The sequence below is a fragment of the Orycteropus afer genome, unplaced genomic scaffold, assembly GCF_000298275.1.
Source record: "Orycteropus afer afer isolate SDZICR_OR568_19922 unplaced genomic scaffold, OryAfe1.0 scaffold00127, whole genome shotgun sequence".
NCBI classification, from domain to species: Eukaryota; Metazoa; Chordata; class Mammalia; order Tubulidentata; family Orycteropodidae; genus Orycteropus; species Orycteropus afer.
In genome coordinates this window covers 6,654,360-6,671,440 of record NW_006921714.1, presented here as the reverse complement: position 1 = coordinate 6,671,440, position 17,081 = coordinate 6,654,360, and the positions used below count along the sequence as shown (strand labels likewise).

At 38.7% G+C, this 17,081-nt stretch overlaps 1 protein-coding gene across 1 annotated transcript in view; it reads right to left on the bottom strand.

Moving 5' to 3' along the window:
- Positions 1 to 17,081, bottom strand: part of PPP4R4 (protein phosphatase 4 regulatory subunit 4) — a 131,147-nt gene that overhangs the window by 65,388 nt on the left and 48,678 nt on the right. Inside the window, exons 4-7 of the mRNA XM_007944516.2 lie at positions 6,993 to 7,140; positions 6,387 to 6,460; positions 4,046 to 4,152; positions 797 to 904 (exon numbers count right to left, since the gene is read on the bottom strand). Of these exons, the coding sequence (XP_007942707.1) occupies positions 797 to 904; positions 4,046 to 4,152; positions 6,387 to 6,460; positions 6,993 to 7,140 (437 nt within the window). The remainder of the gene's footprint in view (positions 1 to 796; positions 905 to 4,045; positions 4,153 to 6,386; positions 6,461 to 6,992; positions 7,141 to 17,081) is intronic.

The following is a 17,081-nucleotide window of genomic DNA, read 5'->3' as shown; positions in this document are numbered from 1 at the left end:
GGGGGGGAGTTATAATACCAAAAACACGGTGTGTGTGTACAGTTAGGATGTATATGTATATGTAGATACAGCTGTTGTTAACGACCACCGAGTCAGTGCCCAACTCCTGCAACCCCATTCATTACAGAGTAGAACACGGGATGTTCATAGGATACAACGCTGGGACAGTCATGTTTGTAATCTTTACACAAGCATTTTGCCAGGCCTATCTTCCGTGGAGGCCCTGGATGGTTTTCGAACTGCCAACCTTTGGATAAGCAGCTGATCACAAATTGCTTGTGTGACCCAGGTTCCTGTATGTATTGTGCTACCCAGACCCGATTTCATAGGGAAAGAAGAGATTGCCGACCCTATGCATGCCTTGAGCTTCACACAGGCAAAAGGTGAGCAGAGCACCACAGGAGCAGGTCGAAGCCCGGAGTTGCACAGGAGACACAGAAAGGCCCCATCAGAACATGCTCACATCTGACCCGGTAATAGAGCTGGCAGCCAAAACGAACACAGCCACGTTCCAAGCATGGTTTACATTGGGACACTTTCCCTTCCTGGGTCTAGGTATGTGGAATTAGAGGGAAGTTAATGAGCCTAGAAGGAAAAGATGTGAATGCTAACGAAACACCTATCACAATGTTAAGTATGTTCACTTGTATCTCTTAATCCCCATTGGGTGGGAGCTGTTCTTATGATCATTTTTACACATCATATAACGTAGGTATTCAATGGCTCCCAACAGAGTAGGCTTACCTCACAACCCAGAAATAAAACCACATCAAAAGGTCTTTGAAAGGAAACTTACCCAATGCCCTGAGCTATATTTTCTAATTGCCGACACATACAAGATCGAACTTCATATTCCACATCTTGGCAGAGCGATTTTACCAGTGGAAGTATTTCTCTTTTAATGCTGATGGAGGAAAGGAAAGAAAAATGTAAATGAGGGACTGACTGCTTTAGAATAATTAATATTTTCAAACAATTATCACAATACTGTTGTGTTGTTAGGATTCGGTGAGTCAGTTCTGACTCACAGTGACCTATGTACAATGTAATGAAACACTGCCCAGTCTTCACCATTCTCACAATCATTGCTATGTTTGAACATCGTTGCAGTCACTGTGGCAATCCACCTCATTGAGGGTCCTCCCCTTTTTCACTGACTCTACTTTATCCAGCATGATGCTCTTCCCCTGGGACTGGTCCCTCCTGATGGCATGTCCAAAGTACATAACATGAAGTCTCACCATCTTCGCTTCTAAGAAGAATCCTAATTGGTTGCACTTCTTAAAAGACAGATGTGCTTGTTCTGCCAGCCCGTGGTATAGTCAATATTCTTCACCAACACAAGTCAAATGTATCCATTTTCTTTCAGTCTTCCTTATTCAGTGTCCAGCTTCCATACACATATGAGGCAACTGAAGATACCAAGGCTGAGGTCAAGCACACCTTGACATCTTTGCTTTTTAATACTTTTAAGAAGTCTTTTGCAGCAGATTTGCCCAAATGCAATTCATTACTTCGTTGCTTGATTGTCGCTTCCCTGAATGTTGATTGTGGATCCAAGTAAAATGAAATCCTTGACAACTTTAATATTTTCTCCATTTATTGTGATGTTGCTACTGGCCCACTTGTGAGAATTTTTTGTTTTCCTTATGTTAAGGTGTTCTCCATATTGAAGGCTGTAGTCTTTGATCTTCATCAGTAAGCGCTTCAAATGCAAGCAAGGTGGTTTCATCTGCATACGCAGGTTGTTAATGAGTCTTCCTCTAATCCTGCTGCCATGCTCTTCTTTAGTCCAGCTTCTTGGATTATTTGCTCAGCATAGAGATCAAATGAATATGGTGAAAGATACAGCCAGATAACACCCTTCCTAATTTTAAACCATGCAGTATCCCCTTGTTCTGTTCAAACAACAGCCTCTTGGTCTATGTACCTCCTGAGCATAATTAAGTGTTCTGGAATTCTTATTCTTCATAATGTTATCCATAATTCATTATGATCCACACAGTTGATGCCTCTGCATAGTCAATAAAACACAGGTAAACATCTTTCTACTATTCTTTGCTTTTAACCAAGATCCATCTGACATCAGAAATGGTATCAGACTCCCCCGAGTTTGGCTTGAATTTCTAGCAGTTCCCTGTCAATGTACTGCTGCAACCATTTTTAAATTATTTTCAATATATTTTTACTTGTGTGTGATATTAATGAGATTGTTTGATAATTTCTGCATTCCATTGGATCATCTTTCTGTGGAATGGATTGCTTCCAGTCAGGTGGCCAGGTAGCTCTTTTTCAAATTTCTTGGCAGAGACAAGCAGTCATTTCCAGCATTGCATCTATTTGTCAAAACATCTCAATCAGCATTCCATCAATTTCTGGAGCCTTGTGTTTGGCCTATTCGTTCACTACATCTTGAATTTCTTTCTTCAATACCATCCATTCTTGATCATATGCTGCCTCTTGAAATGGCCAAATGTCGACCAATTCTTTTTGGTTCCATGACTTTGTCTATTCCTTTCATCTTCTTTTGATGCTTCCTGCATCGTTCAATATTTTACTCAAAGAATACTGCCACTTCAGGCTTGAATTTTTTCTTTAGTTCTTTTAGCTTGAGAAATGCTGAGTGTATTCTTCTCTCTTTTTTTTTTAAACTCCAGGTCTTTCCATATTTTATTATAATACTTTTCTTTGTTTTCTTGAGCCACCCTTTGAAATCTTCTGTTTTGTGCTTTTACTTCATCGCTTCCTCCATTCACTTTAGGTATTCTCCATTCAAGAGCAAGTTTCAAGAGTCTCTTCTGACATCCATTTTGGTCTTTTTTCTCTGGTAGCTTAGTGCTAACCAGAAGGCTGGTGGTTCAAACCCACCAGCCACTCCTCGGAAAGAAGGTTGGACAATCTACTTCCGTAGTGATACCACCTCAGAAACCCAAGGAGGGGTTGCTATGAGTTGGATCTGACTCAGCAGCAGTGCGTTATGTTGTTCTGTTGTGTTTTAAACAAGCTTTTGCTTTCTTCACATATGACGCGCTTGATGCCATCCCACAACTCATCTGGTCTTCAGCCATTACTGTTCAGTGCATCAAATCTATTGTTGAGATGGTGGCATAGTGCCTACACCTCTGACTGCTAGCCAGAAGGCTGGCGGTTCAAACCCACCAGCTACTCCTCGGAAGGAAGGTTGGGCAATCTACTTCCATAGTGATACCGCCTTGGAAACCCAAGGAGGGGTCACTATTAGTCAGATCCAACTTGACAGCAGTGAGTTTTCTTTTTTTGAGTTTAGATACTCAAGTTTGTTCTTTAGCTCTCATGGACTATTGAAATATTAGTTTACCCTAATAATAACAAATATACTTCCATGTAAAGCTTTATGGTTTACAATATATTTTTAAGTGTCTCATCAAATTTGGATGGCATCATTAACTACTTTTAAATTATGTATATTGCTGGATATTTTCAAAATAATGATTAATTTTGTCAAATGCAGTTGATGCTAAAATAAAGACTATCACAAGTGGCTATCTAACAACCCCACCAACCAAATTCTCCTTCAATTTTATACTTTACTCTTGTGTTATAACTAGGTAACACTCCCTTCCAGTTGATATTTATGATCTGGATAGAGAACAACACATAACTTATGAACATTCTCCATAAGAGTTCCAAAACAAGATAAATCATTCAAAATAATAAACTCAATAATGGGGAAAAAAAAAGGAGGAATTCTAATTTTATGCTATGTTTACCAATTTTTGAAGTTTATACAATAACTTTTATTCTCAGCGGTACACTGGATATGGGACAGGGAAAGAGTAAGATGGGAAATAAAAAGAAAGTCAACCTCATTAATTTTTAAAAGCCACGAGATCAAGAGAAAATGCATCTGAGAAAGCAGATTTCTGTCAGAATTCTATAAAGTTAAAACAATTAAACTTTTGTGTAATATGGAATAATACAAACCTAATAAAATTGCTAAGCATACAGTCATATGTTTTAAATTGAATTTAATAAAATGAACAATAAATTATATACAAATACTCACATATGGGCATCAAATTTGTTGGTCAATTTTCCTAAAATTTTACAACTAACTAAACGAGACTGTACTGTTTGGGATAGTTGTGCCTTGGAAACCAGTGGATTCAAAATCTAGAAAGAAAAGATTTAGAGAACAAATTCACAAAGGTTTATACGTTCTTGACACTGATGTCAACTGTTTTCTTCAGAAAATATTATAGAGCTCTGGCGGCGTAGTGCCTAAGGCATTTGACTGTTAACCAGAAGGCTGGCTGTTCAAACCCACCAGCCACTCCTCAGAAGGCAGATAAGGCAATCTACCTCCATAGTGATACTGCCTCGGAAACCCAAGAAGGGGTTGCTATGAGTCGGATTCTACTCAACGGCAGTGAGAGAAAGAGAGGAAGGTTTCTAAGAATGTGAATTATAATTTGAAGTGCATGGTTATTCATACCTCAGATGATTTTATTTGCTTTCTTGATTATAAAGGTAAAGATGATGATAAATTACACATTAAAAACAATCAAGAATCAAAATAATTGAATTAAAGTTTATGCAGAATTCTGCAATCATCTGTATAAATATAAAGTATAATTTTGAAGCACGCATTTTCAAAAGAAAAAGGCAAATTAATTACCAGATGTCTTGAAGTTTATTTTTATTTAATAAAGCTTGACTTTATGTTTATCCTAAAGAGATGCAAAAGATTATAGCTTCAAATGAATTGTATTCATTGTCACTTAAATACAACAACCCAAGCCTGACACTGTATTAGGAATATGCTAGGCACTCAGCAACTCAACAGCATGATAAACTGTAAAGAACTGTGAAGATCAAACCCTAATTCTGAATTCAGCTCTTTAATTTGCCCAAGTGGTCTTGCTATTTCTCATCCCTGGATCGCCTATCTATATAAAGTGGAAATAGGAATATGGTACTCAGACTCAAGTTCTAAAATTCCATGATTCTAATAAAAGTGTCAACTTTTTTATTTCCTTTCAACAAAGTAATCAAAATTGCTGACTGCAAAGTGATACATAATGTAATTTAAAATTGAAAGAGGAGTCAGATTTGGGTACAGACCCCTGTCTCCTTCCATTGCCACTTTGCAATAAATAATTTTCTCTCCTCTTTAAAGAAAAAAAAAAATGGAAAGAGTCAAAATAAAATGTTTATTTAAAATCTTAAAAATCACATTTTAAATAATCGGAGTAAAAATTGCATTCAACTGCATATTGCTCTTCAAAATACAGAAACAACACATGTCTGCATTATGTTCAACATATAAATATATATAACCATCCAGATGTTTTTCATCAGTTACACAAATATCCTTATAACTGGATGACTCTTCCATTTTAAAGCAAGTATTCTGGCATCCTGAGGACAAAGATGCTTTAATTAAATCCTTAGAGAACACTTACCTGTTTCTTTCAGCCATGACATATTCAAAAGGATATGTAAAAGGAGGCAAAACCATTGCATAAGAAGAAAAAGTTCCTTTCTGTTTCCCTAGTTTCTCATCTTAATTTACTGAAAAGGGTATATTCAGCAATGTTGAAAGTTAAAAGGCAAACAACAAACAGAAAAATATTTGCAACAAATACACGAAGGACTGGAAATCTAATAGTATATATAAATAGTAATGAAAGGACAGGATCAATTTGGATAAAATAATTCCAAGAGAAAGAAATAGACCCAGTTTACATATAATTTATGAGAAAACATTCAACCACATAAAAATTCCAATTAATATATAATTCCATTTTTTTGCACATCAAATTTAACTGGAATATTCATCACTTCTAAAAGTCCAGGCAAGGCATTCTCACATATTGTTGGCCGAGAGCCTTAATAATGCCCTCTGATCCAGTAATTCCTCTTGTTTGGAAGTTACAGTTAAGGAAATTATCTGAAAAAAAGAAAAAGCTCCACAGAAATGTTCATTAACACCTTGCTTTGACAGGCAAATACTGAAATCAGGCATCCCTTTTAACAAGTAGGTGAAACAGTTTGCCAAAGAGGTAATTCTAAGTGCAAAGCCAGCAGACATCAATTCAGGATGAGCCCTGATGTGGCAAACAGCCGCCAGGAACAGAGAAGAAAGCCAGAAAGGAAATACAGTAGAACTTAAAGCAGCAACAGCGAGCAGGACCAGGGGCTCCTGCGCTTCCTTCCATTCTCTGTAGTACTCAAATTGTCTGTGATGACCACATGTTGCTTTTGGAATGGGCAATAACTTTTTCCTTTTTTAAAGTACCATTTTGGAAAGAAACAAAGAAAAAAATCTAGTGACTGGCATTACTAGTTACCAAACAAACAAACAAACAAATGCATATATATATGTATGTATGTATGTATATTACCTCATGCCTTAGGGTTTCCTTTGGCAATGCTTCTATGACAGACAGAAGAGTTTCCAGCCATGCATTACTAACACCTGATTGACACAGACAGAACATGCAAAATTAAATGGCTCACAAATTCAGTTTCCACTCAGCCAATTAAGTTACAATAACAATCAATGATTCAATGAGAATAATAACTTTTCTTAATATTCTAAGAAGTTTCTCTCTTTGCCTTAGCTAACATCTGGAAAAATTATTGGTTTATATTTTTAAAAATACCCACTACGCCACCAGAACTCCTTATTTTTAAAAAAATAATAATCTGTCAGGGGTAACCTTTAACTCAAACAGTGCATTTCTGCTGAATGGTAATACTATAAACGTAAATATGGTAAAGCACTAAAAAGATCATAAGAAGGCGGGCCTTCAGCTTTCAAAGATCCTGAATGTTGACGTTTCTATACGGAGATAGCCAGGGCTGTGTAAGTCGTACCACCGATCAGCTCCCGGGCACCATGGTCCCATTCGGCTATCTTCATCAGGTTAATAGGATTCAAAATACCTCCACAGCCCACATACGAGACACAGTGAGTAAGTGTGCAATAAACATGCCAGGCCCCTGACCTGCATCCCTGTGCTCCAGGTGCAGCAGGATGACTTGTAGAAAGGAGTGGGCATATGCGTGAATGGACACTGACTCCTCGTGTAGAATGGTCAAAAATGACGCAGCAGCCGTTAACTGCGTTTCCACCCCCGCAACATGCAGGGCTTCCTGTGTAACAGAGAGTTTGCTATTTATATAGGTGAGAGATCAGAAGTTAGTATTTTTAAAAATCCAAGATCATAGCAACCAAAATCATTCATACTAGACTTTTTAAGATATGTATTTCCTCTTATTACTTTAGTGAAGGAAACTATGTTAATCTACTTCTGTTCATTTTACTCAAAAGACCACACAAAACTTAAATGTCTTAGGAATTTAGTGAATGAAAGAGCACTCTATGTGCTTTACTGAATGGAAACTATAAACAGTACCTAAGCGTTGAAATAACAGAGGAGGGGTTTCTGATAGATCTCTCTATTTTGCTGCGTGCATTAATACTCTGTCATCCTACCCAGTACAGTAATGTCACAGCTTCAACAATCACAAGTGACTACCTTGTTTTCTGCTTCCAAAACCAAAAACTACGCCTTCTGCTACAGAAAAGGAATACACTTCAGATTGTGCATATGGATTTATTTTTCCCCTTTAAACAACTAACAAGAATATAAATTACCATGATGTAAATTGTATTTAAAAGATTTTTTTAAATATCAGATACCTTTTTTTAATTATGTTCAGTCATCTCCTTTCCCCGTGGAAAAAATTTTAAAACTCATAAGGGAAGTTAAAATCTACATTAGAATGTTAGTTTTCTACACACTAAAGAGACAAAAAAAAAAAAAACTATCTTTTTTTTAATAGTCCTTAAAGGTATTACCTGTACTTCTTTAGAAGTGTGTGTGTATGTGTGTGCAATAGAAAGGTGGCTTAAAGCACTACTTTGTTAACTCTATTATGACAATTTTAAGAACCTCGCCTATATGTCTATTTTGTAAGTAACATAGAGTACTAGTTATAATTAGTTATAATAGATGACTTCAAGTTATAAAGCAAGTTTCGTATCTGTGATCTTAGGAAATTAACTTTTCTGAATTGTCACCTAATGTGTAAACTGAATTGTAGCATCATCTTCGGAGAGATTTTACAAACATTCCCATCAGATACTATATATGCAAGTACCAGAAAATCTCTGGGTATATCATTTAAACAGAACTCTTCTTACTTACCAATTTATCGTGTCAAATGAACACTTTAATAACAACCACTGTACAGCCAACTCTCTCCTGTCCATTTAACCCTTGGATATCTAACAGGAAACTCACACCTATCTTGCCCCAACTGAGCTACTACTCTCTCCCACCCCTGCCCCTCCTGCGATCCCCCTCATCTCAGTAAACAGCAGTACCTTCTCATGGCTCAGCCCACAAACTCAGAGGCCGTTCCCGACGCTCCTCATTCCCCCATCAAGTCATCAATAAGTCCTGACCGCTCTCCCTTCAAAATACATCCCAAATCTGACAACTTACCACTTCCACGGTAACCACCCTCATCTGAGCCACTGTCACCTCATCTACAGTATTCCAGTCCCTGCTTCCGTTATTACTCTAGTAGCGATTCTCTATAAAGAAGCCAGAGAGAGTCTTTCAAAATATTAAGTCAGATCATTGCACTTCTCTGTTCAAAATCCTCCAATAGCTTCCCATCCCTCGTTTCCCTTTTCCCCAAATGCCCACACAGCTGGCTCCCTGACTTCTTTCAAGCATCTACTGGAATACCATCTTTTCAATGAGGACTTGTCTTAAACTGAAAACCCGCCCCCTTGCCCCAGCACTCACCACTCCCATTACAGATTCATTTGTCTCCATAGCATCATCCATCACACCATATATTCATTGTTTACTGTCTAGCCCCAACAGCTAAACTTGAGCTTCATGAGGGCAAGACTTTTAATCCATTTTGTTCACGACTACATCCCCAACTCCTAGCACATAGTAGGCATTCTGTAATTACTGAATAACGGAGTACCTCTAACCCTTTCACCTGAACTTCCTGCCCTTGACACTCTCACTTCACATGCACTTTCCTCACCTCCTAAAAGGTGAGGAATTAAGAGATTCTGAGGTTAGTCTGAGCACTAGGGAATTAGGCAGAAAGCAAAGTAAAACTGCATTACCCAGAAATGCATTCTCAATTTTCTATCATGACAATAAGGAGGTGTGCCCGTCACCTACCACTGCAGCATCTATGTGACTGTAACTTAGACCATGAACTTAAGACTCCTTTGATGCAGCATAGTGGGACCACTGTCAGTCATAGTACTATAGATAATACATGTTATCTCCTAGGTCATTTTATAGTCAAAGAAACAGACAGACAATCAAGGATTTTGCTAAGGCCAGCAAGCTAATAATCACCAAGAATAAGACTTAACTTTTCTCTGCCTGATGCCAAAGCACTGCTAAGCACCGAGTTCTTGCTTACAGATTCTATCCTTCCATTCATCACTTATTAAAACTTGGCTTAAATCAACCCTGTGCCTTCAAGGGCTGGTGGTTGGAATCTGGCAGTGGGCAAGTATTTATGTGATAATGCTTAACTCCCAGAAAACAAGTTAGGGTGGCTGATTGTTGCTTTGTCTTGTTTGAATCTTTTTGTCGCACACTGTACAAAAATGTTACAAGGTTTTCAACCAATCATCAATAAATATCCTAAGAATTCTTGGCTGAAAGAAAAAGAGAAGGAACGGTGAGACGTAAAACCGAAATAGCAATTGGCTCTGAAACCCGCCCTCCCTTCCCCCCACCTCTTTTACGGTTTCCAAAACAAACATTTGTTCCACACTAACAATTTTGGATTTGGGAAACACTCTCAGAAGATTTGATGTGGCCAGTATATACACATCAGTGACAGATTTCAGAAGACACCGCTTTTATTTAGTAACAGAAAGGACTTTGCGAAGAAATATTAAATTGTGAGGGCCAAATGGACATTCTGTTTACATGAGTCTGCTGTTTTAAGTTCCAAAAGATGTCAGTCTGTCCCTTTTTAAAGTCAGGCAAGTCCCAGGTTTTGCATATAAGCCAACTTTATGCCAAAGAAGAACAGGAGAGGCTCTCCAGCGTCATCTCTTCGTTCGTATTACTTAGTCTTCACTCCCGCAGCAACATTTGCCCCAACTATTTTGCATTTAATTTTCGAAAAATCCTCAAGTCTTATCAGGATTTGGGTTTTTCTCTTGCTGTGCTGACTTCAACATCTGGGACTGTCCACTGTTAAGAAACCAGCACAGGCTAAGGATTTTATCACTGCTGAAAATCAACTGACTTCTAAACAGATGCTCTGAAACAGAACGCAATAAGAGTTCGAGACTTACCAATAAGTGCTCTCCTCCACAGAGTCACACCCTCGGGACAAACATATGTGAGGTCCATACTCTCTGGATAAATAAGTGTGCATCCTCATGGCCCTTGGGAGACACTGAAAAGTAAATTCCTCTATTGCTTAAGTGCATGCCTTAATGCCAGTTACCGTTCCTCTTACATACTACTGTAGGCTGGCAGCCCAGCCTGAACGCCTCAAAAACGAAATATTTGATAAAAGAGTTCATTTCCAAGTTTACAAAAAAAAAAAAAAACCTACTCAAGAAAGGAAAACGTGCTGGACAATGCTGCATTTAAATTCACTCTTTGGTTGGCCAGAGAGCATTCTGCCAAACAGTGCAACACACTCCCCGCAGAGAGGGAAACGGCTCTGTCTCCAACAAACCTGCATTCTATCCTCCAAGAAGAGATGTCTCGTTACCCTACACAAAGTAGAGAGGCAGTACCTAAATCAATGACTTACTCTAAACCAGCAAATATTTTGGATTCACACAGTTTGAAGCTAAACTTATGGAGCTTTACTTTTGGTAAAGGTAAAGCCACCAAAACCCAAACCCACCATCATCAAATCAATTCCAATTCTTGGCAACCCTGTAGGATGGGACAGAACTCCCCCATAGGGTTTCTAAGGCTGTCAATCTTTACAGAAACAGACTGCCTCCTCTTTCAGTGATGCAGCTGATGGGTTCAAACTACCAACCTTCTGGTTAGTAGCTCAGTGCTTAACACTATGGTAAAGGTAAAGGAGCCCTGAAATTATAAGTGTCTTTGAAGAGGTTTTACTGTCAGAGATAACATAACTGACTGCTTGAAATGAAGCAATAAAAGTTTAAAAAATTAAAATAGGAAGTCCAAGATATAATAAAATATCTGGGGTCTTGAAGGTCATAAATGTGGGAATTTTAAGTAACCAACAACAATGTATAGCTCTTTTCACTTTAAAAGTGTATTAATAAAAGACTTTAAAACTGAATTACATATGAATAAGCAAAACATAGGAGCTCTGGTAGCATAGTGCCTAAGGCACTTGACTGCTCACCGGAAGGCTGGCGGTTCAAACCCACCAGCCACTCCTCGGAAGGAAGGTTGGGCAATCCTACTTCCGTAGTGATACTGCCTCGGAAACCCAAGGAGGGGTCGACTCGACGGCAAACAACAACAACAACAACAAGCAAAACATGCCAAGTCTGAGACAGCTTCAATAATTAACCATGAGACTTCATTCTTTTCCCTACCTTTGACTGCCACATTCCATAGTGAAATGAAGGTGGGAGAACTAGATGAAAACACTCAAAATCAAAATCTGAGAGAAAAAATTAAGTGGAAACATTCAATAGAAAGAACAAAGAGATGAGTTTTACCTTTCTTTAAACCGTATTTTAGTAATTAGCAAGGTTTATGAGGAAGTACACATATATACACTGAGATCTCATTCCATAAGGGAAATCCCAATGGTGTGACACAATTGCTGTAAATATACAATGAAACACGCTGCCATGCAAAATGACAGCACACCAAACAAATTAAAGCACAGAGAGACATCAACACCAGGCTTTTATCACTGACATTCCAGCTGGACTACCTGCTAAGTCATTGTTAAATACAATAAATTACAACCATGTGTAATTTCAGGGTGTAGGCTTAAAATTGTAAATAAGCAGCTATTTAAAACTTTGCAGAGAAAGGACCTGATAATCAAAGAAGTATGTGTTTAATGAATGCAATAGCTATCAGTAGCCATTCCATAGGATCCATTCTAGGAATATTTAAGTAGTTAAATATTTTTTTAAAGAAAATCACACTGTTTGAGGGCAGAGGGAAATAACCAACAATGGGAAGTCTGGCAAATTTCTATACGCAAGTGGAAGTAGGATTTTTTTTTTTTCCAAGTCAATCAAAATACATTTACCTTCTGTCAGATTCAAGAGAAATGAGAATTTCAAAAGAAATTGTTAAGATACCAAAAAATAAAATAAAAAAAAAAAGATGTTGTAGATTTTTAAAAGAACAAACTAGAAATTTTCCCTACCTTTGAAATTCTATACCTGAAAAATACAATAATCAAAATGAGATTAGACACAAATGAATTAGTGAACTGGAAGATGAATTAGAATAAAACATACAGTGCAGCACTAAGAGAAAAAAAGATGGAAAAAAGAGGAGCAAAGTGAAAACTACAGAAAATACTATATGAAGGTCTAATATATGTGAAGTTGGAGTCCTAGAAGAAAAGGAAAGAGAAGGCAGAACCATATTGGAAAAGCAGTGTCTGAGGATTTTCCAAAATTGACAAAAAGCAAGTCACAGATTCAAGAAGCCCTACATAACCCAAAAATGATCAATAAATTTACAAAAAGGCAATGCAAATCCCATCACATTAAAAATATCTACTTAAAATTAATATGAAATACCTTTTAATACCAATAAAAACTGAGAGAATTTGACATCAGCAGATTTGAATGAAAAGAAATACTAAAGGATGTTCCTCATGCAGAAAAATAAAAAAGGATTCCAAATGAAAAGCCAGAGATGCATAGGCTACAATCAATCAATCAATAAATAGGTAGTAAAATCTAAATAAAAATTGATTATATAAAATAACAAAAAATAGTGAGGGGCTTGAAACACATAAACAATTAAAATATCTGACAACAATACATATAAATCAGAAGGGGATTAAACACAGTTAAAGTGTTGTTTGGCCCTAGTATTACCAAGCAAAGTATCTTTGTTGTAATCTCTAAAGTCACTAAAAAAGAAAACTAAAATCCATAGCGACCCCTCCCCTTGGGTTTCCGAGGTGGTATCACTACAGAGTAGATTGCCCAACCTTCCTTCTAAGGAGTGGCTGGTAGGTTTGAACCACCAGCCTTCTGGTTTGTAGTCAAGTGCCTTAGGTACTATGCCACCAGAGCTCCTGAAAGAGCATATAGCTTCTAAACTCAAATAAAGGGGGAAAGATGTATAATAAAATTACTTAATCAGTAAAGAAATTAGCAGTGGAAAAAATAAAACAGGTGGCAAAAAAGAAAAGCAAACAATAAGATGATATATGCAATTACATTAAATATAAATGGGCTAAATGATTCTATTAAAATATAGAATATCAGATTGCATTTTAAAAAATAAAAGCCAATTGTGTTGCTTAAACAAACAAAAAGACACAAACCTAAAACACTGTGATAAACAATATGGTTCAAACACAGGCAAAATTATTTAGGGATATATACTTAAATGGTAAACATTATAATAAAAATCAAATATTAAAACAAAAGCCAGGACAGTGGTTAATTATTTGGGGGCAAGAAGGAGGGGATAGTGACTGGAAAAGCATAGAAGAGCTTCTAGGCACCTGGCTATGTTCCTCTTGCCCTGGGCGGTTGCTAACACAGGTTTGTATACATTCTGTCATAAGTCAATGAGCTACAGTTTATGTTTTATGCACTTAGTCTCTATATTTTACTTCATAATTTAAAAAAAAATTAAAAATCAAGGGACAAGGACAATCAAAACAATATAAAATCCTAGAAAGCTGCAACATATTAACTGGAGAATTTGGTACTCATAAATCCTCAGTAGAAGAGCAACTCCTTAATGAGTGGGAGCTCTGGTGGTGTAGCGCCTGAGGCACTTGACTGTTAACCAGAAAGCTGACGGTTCAAACCCACCAGCCACTCCTAGGAAGGAAGGTTGGGCAATCTACTTCCACAGTGATACTGCCTCAGAAACCAAGGAGGGGTCGCTATGAGTCGGGTCCAACTCAAGGGCACATAACAACAACAACAATTCATAGCGGACTACGTGCGCACAAACACTGCTGTGCCAAATGTTCAGGAAGAAAACAAGACTATATAACTCCCTGTGCATAACTCCCAAAAATACACAGTCTATATTTTAATTGTTTATAACCTTTCAGTTAATTGAAAATAAAGTATATTCTTTATTTGGCCTTCAGGAGACCACACTATCCTTGTTTCCCTCCATCACTGGTCTCGCTTTTTCCTGAGAGGTTCCTCGTTGTATTCTCAAGCTCTAAATATTGGATCTCATCTCCCTCTACATTCTCTGCCTGGGAGGTTCAAGAAACTATAGAGTAGGTTTTATAAAAGAAAGAAAGGAAAGAGAAAGCAAAGAAACAAACTACAGGCTGAAAATTTCATTTAACGTAGTCCTAGACTAGGCATGCCCACAAGAAGCCAACAGGTACTCTCTCCAGAAAAATGCCATTTAATCTAGGTGTGGTAGTTAACTTTGTGTGTCAACTTGGCTGGGCCTGGTTGAGTGGCTGGGCAGCTGGGTGTAGTATTCCCCATGATGAGATTGGTAATCAACTCCATGGTGGAATCTACTGTGAGCAGCTGAGAGTAGCTGCCTTAGGAATGTGGTCTGCTTCCCATACATAAAGAGAAGCCTTGAAGAAAGGTGTCCAGCTTATAGCACGCTTGGACCCTGCATGTAGCTGAGTCATTGTTCGACAGCCTGCCATGCTCTGCCGACCTTGGGACTTCCAATGGACTTGAATTAATGGCCTGCCACGTGGTTGGGTAACAATGGGCCTGTGCCATTTTATCTGTCGACCTTGGGCTTGTTAGCCTCAGCAGCCAGTAGCTGCCTGAGTGAAGAGATGCCTCTAGCTTCAGTGGGCCGGGAGCAAGAGGCAGAGCTGAGGGTCGAGGGGCTTTCACCCAGCCCCTGGAGCCCAGCACTTTGAACTCGGACTTCTAGCCTCCCGAACTGTAAGAGAATAAACTCCTGTAACCAGAACGCAAGGTATCTCAAAATTCTCTCACATTAAAATTGGTGAAATATGAGCCTATAAACCAAAATCACAAAAACAAGCCACCATGAGAGAGAGTTTAAGGGAACAAACAGTAGTATTCAATCCAAAGGAATACAGATTGGACTCACCTAGAACATTAAGTGTTTTAAATGTTGAAATGAGTGTACAACTACAGTTATCTTGAAGCATCAGTCAACAGATTGCCAGGGAAGATCATGTGAATGACTAGTTACTGTCTAGATCTTTACCTGATTCCCTCTGGTAAAATCAGTAAAGTACCACCATCAAATTCACAGAACAGGAATGAGTGTTCTGAAAGAAAATTTTCAAGGCAATCATCGAACTCTTTTTAAAGAGATGCTACATCATCAAGGCTCATGATGGCAGTACATGTGAGAAAACACAGATGACATTTGATGACACAGAGCTGAAACATGACTAAGAATTGGAATCCTATGGTGAAGAAATTTTAAGAGTACCTTAACCACCTTATTTTGCTAGCATGTTTCTTGTTATTACCTAATACATTAATCACAGTTATTTTAAATTCCCTGCACAACAGTTTCAACATTTGGGCCCTCCCTGATACAAGACCTATTGATTGTTCTACATTTTGGTACTTAATTCTTTTATTATTATTATTAGCCTAGTAATTTTTTACTGAATGCTGGACATTCAGTGAAGACCGAGGGAAAATTATCTGTGCCTGGATGGGCACACCTCCTCTGCTAAGCTGTAGTGTAGGAGGTTAAGTCAGTCTAGTGAGTAGGTAAGCTGGGTGTGAGCTGTTGCCGTGGTATAATGTTCACAGCGTCACAGGCTTCAAGTTCCTCCAGTGGAGGACCACTGTTACTTCATGTTTTACATGGGGCCTGAGAGGCAGAAAGGGTTTTTCTCAGTATTCTGACCTACCGTCAACTTTTAGAAGGGGTCTTTCTCTACACTCTGGGCTCTTGCCCAGCAGCTAGCTACTGCTGCTTGTCACTGCATGCTAGGCTCATGGTGGGAGCAGGGTCTTCTCAGTTCTCTTGGTCTAGCCTCGGCCTTAAGCAGGGTGTATGAGTCCGGGCCTTCGGATTTGTCAGTGTTTTCACTCTATTTCCCACAGACCCGCATCTATGGAGTGTATTTGGTACGGTCTAGTTTCTTATCCTTGCCCCCACTGTAGCAGAGCTCTCATATCAGCGCGAGGTCCTGGATCTAGTCTCCTGTCTGTTCCGAGAGTCCAAGGGCTGTTGCTTCCACCCTTCTCTCAGAAACAGTGGATCGCGGTCCAGTTTTGGGGGAACTTTCTTATGCCACTTCCAGAGGCAGCTGAATGTTCCTTCTACCACTCTCTCAGAAGCGGTAGATCTTCAGCTGGCCTTAAAGTAGGAAGGTTTTGTAACCCTCCCCCAGCAATGCAGACTTCTGCTTCCTAAAGGAGAAGGTTCTGAGGAAATGGGCAACGTCGTGCTCCTGTCCCCAGGGGCAGCCAGCAAGCATCATCACATTGGTATCACCATCAGGGACTCTCTCCAGCCTCTCGCTTCACCCCCAGTCGTTTTCATGAATAATGAAGGTCTGTGGCAAAGAGTTTGCAAGGGAGGGCAAAACTCTCATGTCTGGAGCCCCCCCCCACTTATCCCAAACTGATATCCTAGCGCACAGTCAAGCTTTGATAACGTGTTAAAATGTTAGCTGATCTTTCCCAACCACCTTGTGCAGTTACTACATCTTCCTTCTATGTTGTTGTTTTCATTAGTTGACATCAAGTTGATTCCAACTTATAGTGACCACTCCGTGTATGTACGTTTTCAAGTATGTGAACTCTGAGAAGCAGATTGCCAGGACTATCTTCCGAGGCACTCTGGGCGAGATCGAACTGCCAACCTTTTAGATCCTAGTCAAGCACTTAAGCATATGCACTATCCAGGGACTCTGCTTCCTCCTATACTCTACCAAAAGCC